The sequence below is a fragment of the Charadrius vociferus genome, unplaced genomic scaffold (assembly GCF_000708025.1).
Source record: "Charadrius vociferus isolate BGI_N301 unplaced genomic scaffold, ASM70802v2 scaffold141, whole genome shotgun sequence".
Taxonomy (NCBI): Eukaryota; Metazoa; Chordata; class Aves; order Charadriiformes; family Charadriidae; genus Charadrius; species Charadrius vociferus.
In genome coordinates, this window is record NW_009647743.1 from 2,855,375 (window position 1) to 2,865,081 (window position 9,707).

Sequence of the window (9,707 nt, forward strand, 5' to 3'; positions counted from 1 at the left end):
CGGACTGCAAGTCTGCCGGGGAAGACAACAGATACCGTTCTACAATCACGTAACAATGCTCTCAAGGGGAAAAAACAAAACCATCCCCAAGAAGAAAACCTTCCTTTCTAACTACAGACAGTGACTCTTTATACTCTGTAGGAAAATTTCCTTTCTATACCTTTTTGAAATCTCAGCTATCTAAGTTCTCCTTTCAAATTTGGTAGCTGCCTTAATTTCCGTAACAGTGTAAAAGACTGCAGGAGCTCTTAACGCACCCCGACACGCGTTCCCCAGCAATAAGGCTGGCTCCTCTTACTCAGCACAACATTCCCGACTAGTCTGGACGAAGAAAGTGGGACCGTGACGCTCGGTGCAAGCTACGGCAGTGCAGCTTCCCATGGCTTTATTGCCACCGCGGTTAGTGTTGGTTTACGCCGAAGCTCCTCGGTCTTCTGCAGACAGGCTCCAACATTCCACGGAGATATCTTAAAATACACGGACATACAAAAAGCAAACTTTCACCATTCATATTTGAAAATTCCACTGTGGGGGGAAAAAAAAAAGTCAACACTCACATTAATAGTACTAAAGCACACTTTGGTCTTAATTACAGCTAACTGCTCACCTGCACTAACCAGGCCATCTGTAAAACCTTAAATTACTCAATCTTAACGTCGAGCACTTAAAATATGGAACAGTTACAATAGAGTACATATATATTCAGAAAGGAGGATGGGATTGATGCGAGGTCTGTTAAGGCAACACAAAAATCCCCAGTTAATCAGCTTTTTTCAATCAAGCCTTGTTTGAAATGCAGTACCCCAGAATTAAGTTGAAATGCTGGCTTTTTATTTTCAGGCTAGCCCTGTAAGGAAACAGCCAGGGACGGGAAGACAAAGAGGTATCTCAAAATATCAGAAGTAATCGCCGTAGCGTTTAAGCGGTATCGTGATGGAGGCTGTAGACACGCAGTCGCCTCCCAACACCTGCCAATACTGACTGCGGTACAACAGAAAACCAGCCAAAAATCGACCTCCCTTTGCAAGCTTAAGAAAAGCCAGCCCAAGGAGCCGGGGTTATGGGCGGTAAACCTCGCTTATCGCCCGACATAGGAAAACTCTGTCGCTATCAAGTAGTAGCACCGGAGTAACTATTTAGTCTTTTCCACTCTAGAAGCGTACTGTCCATGTAACAATCCCACCCCATCACACCAGGAAAGCCGCTACCACCGCTTTAGCTGCCTTATCTCACGTGCAGTATGAAACACCAGGATGACTGTTTTTGCTGCCTCTGTTAGTAAACGAGGGCTGCATAGTGGGGGCGGGGGGCGATTAAACATAGCTAATAATAAACGTCTCAAGTAAATCTGTGTGTGCTATTTTTGCCAAGTAATTTTCAGGCTACCGACTGTTAAACAAACAGTTTGTGTCACCAGGCGTTTTAAGCCTGGTTTGTGTAATTATTCCTGAGTCATTTGGGCTTCCTACCAAATCATCAATTAAGGGTAAAAAAAAAAAAAACAAAACAACCAACACATAAATCTGGCATCCCACAGTCAAAATATCCAAAGTCAGTGCTCTGCTAAGAAAACATACAGTATCCGCTCTCGTGCGAAGTCCTCCACGAGCCTCCAGCAGCACCGAGGGCACGTAGCTCCTCTTGGTTGTGCCGTCGAGTTTCCGCGTGCGTCGCGTTGCACGTGTGTGCCGTTCACAGCTGGCCAAAGCAGCGGCAGCAAAACCTCCAAGGCAGATGCAAATCTGGGTAGGAAAGTTAGTAACCGGTTTTCACTTACTTTCCTTCCACCACTTTCAGGAAATCCATAGTCCAGCGGAGAAAAAATTGTCCGCTTTCCCCACGCAGCAGGATTGGGTCACTTCGGCTACTGCTTTGAGTGATTTCCCACAGAAACTTGCTTTTCTCTCCCCATTCTCCTTCCTGCCAGGCTCCTCCGCAGGTCCTGCCAGGCCGAGGGGGGGGCACTCGGCCCGGCACGTGCTCAGAGGGAAAGCCGTCACCCTTGGGCTGTCCTACCCAGGGCCAGGCTCCCCGGCTGTTTCCCCAACTGGCACTGTGAAGATGACGAGCTGCATTGGCGCAAAGGATATTCAGCAAACAATTTGACAGTCATCATAGTGGAACGGGCGCTAAAACATCTCTTCTCCTCAAAGGAATACCAGTTTTCGCAGCGGCTAGCTAGATATCACTAACCGCCTTGAACTTCGGCCAACTCCGCAGAGGTTTGCTGTGGAAATACGTTAAGACGCTGCAAGTGAAGGAAGTCGGGTGACTGAGAGCTCCTGGGAGAGCAGCCAGTCTGGGGTCAGGGTTTATCATCATGCCGTTCTTCTACGCCAGCGTCGTGGGTCAAACCAGCAAAGTGGAGCATCTTGGTTGCAGCGATGCCAGCAAAGCAGCAGGCTTCAAAAAAAACCTCACAGAACATCGAGCAGATTAGACCATAGAAATACCGCTTTCTCATTTTTCCCCAATTAAGAAAAAGCTTTTGAACATCTGATAAGGTTAGGGGTAGCAACAAATGCTAACTGAACAAGCTGAAGCCGTGCCATCCTCTGCTTTAAGATGAGAACTCTTCTCCCTCCGCCTTTTCTTCAGCCTGTGTGCGCAGCTTAAAGCGGAAAGAAATCATATTCCACACACCACTCGTTTAGACGGGCACAACAGTTAAATGACAATACAAGAAGGCATTCCTAATATCATCCTCAACACCAGACTTCACCAAGATACTCAATTAAAAGCAAAAGTATCACTGGATATTTTTCCTCATATGTTGTCGTAAGTTTTGGGCTTGGTTTTTTTTTTTTTTTTTGTCAGGGTTTTTTGTTTGTTTGTTCGTTATTTTTAAACAGGGCTGAGCCAATGCGTGCCCTGAAAAGGAGCCAGCGTGCCTATTAGGAGACACCGTATTGACCCGGCACAAGCTCCGTCCTCCATCCTCCAATTAAGTTCTTAGCCACAGCCTGTGCAGATGAATGCAGAAGTCAGCAGCTAAAGGATTTCTCACCGAGTGGAAGGATTTCTCGGCACACTAAGCTGCAGCAGGCTTTTCATCCCTACTTACAGCTTTGAAATTCGAGAGCTGCATTTTTTTCCCCATTTTAATGTAGGAGCAGGAAGGCCGCGGTGCTTGGAAGCACATATTCCAGCACTGACAAGATGAATAAACAAACCAAAGCCCCCATCAGTTCTTCTTTCCAAGGGGGAACGCAGAAAATGTTATTCAGCCATTTCTGCACAGCTAACAACTGGAACTGTCATTTAAAGCCTTTTACCTTAGGAAAACTATTGCCAAGCCTGCCACAGCTTTTTTTTTTTTTTTAAAGGCATTGCATCATGAGAACTTGAAATACATTCATAAATATATCCTTGGCACACTTTAATTGAAAAATATTTTAATATTCTTACGTAATTAGTCAAAGCTTAACTATTAGGTACAAGTAACTCACTAAATAAGTTAAAGACACACCCACTTGAGCAACAATATCAGTGATATTTATTTAAAATACTTTTGCCGAGGAAATTTGTTTCATAAGAGATGGTTTTCAAACAAATCAGCAAGGATATGAAAAATAAAACAGAGACAAACTCTCTGGGGGGAAAAAAAAAAGTTACAAAGAAAGCTTTTGCATATCAACAAAAACCCTCAGTCTTTTGATTTGCGGCCTGAGTCTCAGTCCCAACCTTTTCCGCCTAATGAACCCCACTATCCATCTTTAGATCTGCTTTGTTCTTGTCATTCTTCACTGAGTAGATGAAATACGTTAAGGTGTCCTTTTCATTCACTGGAATTGTCCTAAAATGGCAGCCAATTATCTACAAAGGAAGAACACAAGGAAATTAAATAACCACTCTTATACACAGAAACTGAAGATTCAGATTGAAATTCACTACATTAAACAAAGTTTAAAGGCTTGATTACAAGGCTTAAAACAGAGAGAAACTAACACCTACCTCTCTTCAAAAAGTTTTTCATAGTCATAAAAGAGGTAGAACAAGAACCATTTGATTGAGAACTGCAAACCAAATCTAACAGGTTGTGCCCTCATTCCCTAAATAAAATCCTAGGAAATTTTCAGGGGGGGGGGAAAAAAAAAGTAAAAGAAAAAAAGAATTCTCAAAACAAGCATAGGAGTATCATCGCACCACTGTGGTCAATGCTGGGCTATAAAGCAAGTAATGACTAACAGAATATCAACAGAGCAGCAGCGCAGAAACCAGAGGCTGCTGCTCATGGCTCAGGTCGGGGGGATGTGTGTCTGTATACACACAAACATCTAAGACAATACTTCGAGAATTATAACTGTACGTTCAGCTCTTTGAAACAAAGATATCGATGCTGACAATTCACCATGCTGTAACCGCTAAAACATGATGATCTTTAAACAGTTCTCGAGTCACTTTTCTCATTCCAGAAGTCTTTTCCTTCATCAAAATGAACACCAACTTTAAAAGCAAGCACTCAAAATGCCATACCTGCCCAAGCCCATTCTCTGGCTTTTTGCAGAATACTTTGGTAGATTAAAAACAGCAAGAGGAAGCGAGAAAAATGGGACCGCTCATTTAACTACCACAGGGTACAAGTAGAAATGCTTCCCATAATTAGCAAGTTTGAAAGCTTTCCAAACCCCACCCTCAAAAAATTCACAGATAAACAGTTTGACAGGGTCCTTTAAAGCAGACTTGTAAGCACCAGCTCGAGGAACGTCTACCGCACGCCAGGACGGGTGACAAGGAATCACTCGCACTGCCAACAAGGGCAGTTCCGCAGCAACTGCTCACAAGACCTGCACGTCACACAAAGCAGCGTAAGAAGCATAAGCTAGCACAAACATCTCAGGAGATGTACCTAAAGCAGGCCCTTAGAAATGCTAGTTTTGCAGGACAAACACTGCTCACGCTTCTTCAAATCACAGTCCTGCTCATTCAAGAGCTAGCTCTACCTCTGCTCACACAGAAGAAGGAAACAGAAGACTGATTTTAAAGTCTTACTCATAGTGGCGGCAGCAGCACTATTCTTTTACAGCTCAGCCTTGAGATCTCCCACACGTTTAAGAACCTTGCCTTTAATCCACGCAGATTAAGGGAGAGAGCAACAAAATGTCTGCACTAAAGCAAAAATGAGCGTATCACTGCACAAACGGGGAAAAACGGCGGCTGTACCTCCCTCGTAAGAGGAGATCACCAGTTCTCCCACGGACTCACATCAGCATGCTGTAACTGCATCCCTGCAGCGCAGAAGAATTCCTTTAAAATTACACTCCCATGCAGAAAAGCTGCTTACACACAGCTGCACTTAACACACAGCTCCAGTGCTTTGAGAAACAGTGGTAAGAAAAAACCTAATTTCATAAAGTTCCATTTTTCTGGTGGCAGATCCCAGTGGTTTTAATTAACAGAATGAATTATCAATAGAAGCCTGCTTTTCACATTTCCATACTTTACATATACAGAAACACATAGGTTTCACATAGGTTTGCAGTAACTTGCTTTTTTTTTTTTTTTTTTTAATTGCAGTAACTAGCTGCCACTCTACTGCTGCCTCTCAGTTTCTAGTTCTTGTCAGCAAGAGACCTCGGGTGAAGGTGGAACTGACATGCAGAGTATAAATCTGTGCTTCTGTGGCATTCGGGGACACGCAGATAGTCTCACTGTTCCAACTCAACGCTTTGTATTTCTAAGCGGCACGCACTCCTTTGGGAAGTTAAGAGTCCCTCCTGTGGAAAGAACTTTTACTTTTGATTTACTTGGCTCGGGAGCTGTGGCCCATGAAGGAAGCTAGATAAGCAGTTCCCTTTTGTTCTCATAAAATCCAGATTACATATGCTCTTTATGCAAGGATCACATTGTATAGAAACCCACATGCCAGAGCAAGTTGCATTTTCTATTATGGAACAAACACTCATACATACTTCAACGAGCTGTGCTTTGTTAAGTCCCGGTCTGGTCTGTAGCTTGAAGTGTCTTTTGTACCTTCGAAGTGTGTTTACTTGTAACTGATATAAATCAACCTAGAAGAAAAGGGGGGGAAGAGGAGGGAAAACAATCTAATGTAACTGAAAAGGATTCAGTCATAAATAGTTCGCCTCCCAAAAACATTTTCGGAATCTTGCAGATACACAAGCGCAGACCCTCAGCTCAGCAGATCTCATTTTGACAAAAAACAAACTCCACCCCGCACCTTCCAGCGCAAAGGAAAACAGCCCGGATCGGTTTCAGAGCATTTCACTGTTACAGAGCGTGACTCTGCCTCCCTTTACCAGTGGACAATATCTGGAACTCATTACTGTCCTTTAATCAGTTCTGGGTTTTTCACTGTTCCCCAGTTCGAGCATGATAACACAAAGCCCAGTAATGACTGCCATGTATGAAGATGCTGATTCAAAGGAGGCCCCTATATTGTGCTTTCAGCCATTAAATTTTACACAAGTGGCACGCAAGATACAGCACACCGGCACCGTGAGATAGCATGTATTAGAACCAGGAAAAAGTCCAGAACTGGCTTGAAGTGAGAGAAGAAAACAGCTGCTCTTGCTCTCCAAACTTATCCCTGCTACACAAGCACAAGGCAGGAGTTACGTGCGCAGGCACAGCTGTCCGAAACTATTTTTCGGTGCGAGCTGACAATTTAAAGAATTGCACAAGGTCCTCTTAGGGACATAGACACACAACCTTAACCCAATACTCCCTCAGTTTTGAATCCCATGAACTCTGATCCAGTCAATTCTCCCAGCAACAGCTTACCCTCCCACCCTCCTTGACAATGCCAGAGTGCTTAATGAGATGACTGAGTGGGAAAGCAAGCTGAGAAAGCAGGCTGAATGAGAAATTCTGCTCCATCAGTGGCAATTACAGTAGTATCCTCCAAACTCACTGTGTTAAAGATTGGTTAAGGCATTCAGCTCCACTTTAAATTCATTTAGCAGCCTCAACTACAGAGTATTTAAACAACAACAGTGCTACTGCCTACTTGGTAACCTGGCCAAACTTGATGTGATGCCACCTCACACGACAGAGGACGGGTATCTGGGTATTCTGAAGTTTACATGGCACAAATTCCACTTCCCAAGTCACACTCTAGAGCATCACACAGAGGAGAAGCGGCAGCTTTCCACCACGTCCCTGAAGCTACAAGTCCTGTGGAATCACTTCTAACAGGTAATGACAGTCACGACTGAGATGGAAACGGGAGGGCCTTGCAAGCCTTTACAAGAAGGATATTTTTTATCCCTTACTAAACTCGATAGCAACTGAAAAGAAAGAAGGTCAAGAGCCAATGGGCATCTAAGGCATACGGTAATTGCGTGGGATGAACATACTGCCGTTGTCCAAACTGCCAGCTGAAACTCCTCAAAAATACTTTCCAGGCAGTTTTCTTTCCTGCAGTTAATACCATTAAAAAAAAAGAAAAAAGCTTGCTTTCTTGTTCTAGAGATACCCATCGTTTGTGACATGTTTTATAACTCTTGCATGAGAAAACCAAACAGGCTTGCAGGGGAGCTGTGATTACCACTGTGCCAGAGAGCTACCTGAAGCCACAGAGAACACTGGCTTTAGACAGAACTTTCAAAGAAGCAATCCCACATATTTCACAGACAAACAACACAGCCCAGCTTCAAACTACTCCCAATACCCTCAAATCCTCTTAGAGGATCCTCTTAGCCTTCAGGCTGGAGCCACGTGCCTGTAGGCAGGGATTCCTGCACAAAGTTTCATCACGTACGCTGCTGCTATCTGCAGATGCTGACCATAAGGATGCCATTAAATTAACACTTACGGAGCAATTCCTGACGAATGCTTTAAAAATCCCTCTTAGAAGGGACCGGGCAAGCATGAAAACCTCTGCTAAAAATTAGAAGAGTAAACAGCACACCTGCTAAGCCAGGCTGCAGCAGAAATAACCCAGAGCACAGGCAGGAAAGGGAGAGCCTTAGGTGCAGTCTCTCCCGCTATGCTATGCAAAAGGTTTGAAAGCCACAGTTCACTTGTATCATGGGTGAGGTTTCACTGGTGTGCAGTGGAGAAAACAGGGGAGAAAAAACACTGTTCTTCTCTGCTCCTTTCTAGCACAGCTCCCCGGAATGTCTCTTCTCGCAACAAGGGGTAAAAAGAAAAAGCTACTACCATTGAAATTCCTGTGTTTAACGTGAGTCAGGCAATGGAGTAACGGCAAGAGCCATCTGCAACACATTTAGCACAGAAGGAAAGGATCGGAGGGATGGAGCAGTGAAGCATTTATATCCTGAGTCCTATGTGCAATTCCCTTCAGGTTGTCAACTCCTGCAGAAGACAAGGGTTTGAGGATACGTAGCAAAGCACCTTTTCACAGAATCACAGAATGGTCTGGGTTGGAAAGGACCTTTAAAGGTCACCCAGTCCAACCCCCCTGCCAGGAGCAGGTTTCTAGGAGGATGCTGGAAAGGAAGCACTAAGAAGGAGAAAGCTGAAAATAGCAGTTTTCCGAGAGAACTAGCAGGCACTTAAAAATAACCTAGAGAACCACAGGATCATAGAATAGTTTAGGTGGGAAGGGACCTTTAAAGGTCACCTAGTCCAAACCCCCTGCCATGAGCAGGGACATCTCACAGAATCACAGAATGGTCAGGGTTGGAAGGGACCTCTGGAGATCATCTAGTCCAACCCCCCTGCCAGAGCAGGGGCACCTACAGCAGTTGCACAGGACAGCGTCCAGGCGGGTTTGGAATGGCTCCAGAGTGGGAGACTCCACCACCTCTCTGGGCAGCCTGTTCCAGTGCTCCACTACCCTCAAAGTAAAGAAGTTCCTTCTCACGTTAAGATGGAACTTCCTATGTTCAAGTTTATGCCCATTACCCCTCGTCCTATCACTGGGCGCCACTGAAAAAAGACTGCTCCCATCCCCCTGGCATCCTCCCATTAAGTATTTGTAAGTATTAATAAGATCTCCCCTCAATCTTCTTTTCTCTAGACTAAAAAGACCCAAGTCCCTCAGCCTTTCCTCACAAGAAAGGTGTTCCAGTCCCCTGACCATCTCCATAGCCCTCTGCTGAATTCTCTCCAGTACCTCCCTGTCTTTTTTGAACTGGGGAGACCAAAAGTAGACACAGTACTCCAGATGTGGCCTCACCAGGTCAGAGTAGAAGGGAAGGATGACCTCCCTCGACCTGCGTCCCTCCCCAGCTCTCCTGGAGCCCCTTTAGGGACTGGAAGGGGCTCTGAGGTCTCCCTGGAGCCTTCTCTTCTCCAGGCAAGACATCTTTATGCGTTCCACTCCGCACAATCGATACAGAAAACACAGTGTAAAACTCAGTCAGCTTTTGTTATGCTCAGAACGGAGTGACACAGGAGCCTTCCCTTTTCCCCGCACGCCCCAAAATACGCCGAGGGCGGAAAAGCGCAGAAGCAGCTTAACACAATTAAGGAAAAAAAAAAAAAAACAACAAACAACAAAAAAAAGCAAAAACACCCCCCCCCAAAAAAAAAAAACCCCAACAAACAAACAAAAAAACCCAAAAAAACCCAAAACCCAACCCCACAAGGTGTTTCGCTACCTCCGGAGCGTCGACGTCTTGCACGGGCGAGTCGCCATCGTCGTCGCTGCCTTTCCTCTTCCTCCGGTTCCTCACGCTCTGGATTAAGTTTTTGTGGAAGTCGCAGATATAGAGGTGCCTCGCCTGAGGGAGAGACAGACGTTAATGGAAGATGGTTCACCTCAGCGACTCGAAACC

At 45.0% G+C, this 9,707-nt stretch overlaps 1 protein-coding gene across 1 annotated transcript in view; it reads right to left on the minus strand.

Annotated features, from left to right (window-relative positions):
- Positions 1 to 3,473: 3,473 nt before the first annotated feature.
- SAP30 (Sin3A-associated protein, 30kDa) overlaps positions 3,474 to 9,707 on the minus strand; it is a 10,646-nt gene continuing 4,412 nt past the window's right edge. The window contains exons 3-5 of the mRNA XM_009882025.1: positions 9,531 to 9,653; positions 5,913 to 6,011; positions 3,474 to 3,816 (exon numbers count right to left, since the gene is read on the minus strand). Of these exons, the coding sequence (XP_009880327.1) occupies positions 3,694 to 3,816; positions 5,913 to 6,011; positions 9,531 to 9,653 (345 nt within the window). The 3' untranslated portion in view covers positions 3,474 to 3,693. The remainder of the gene's footprint in view (positions 3,817 to 5,912; positions 6,012 to 9,530; positions 9,654 to 9,707) is intronic.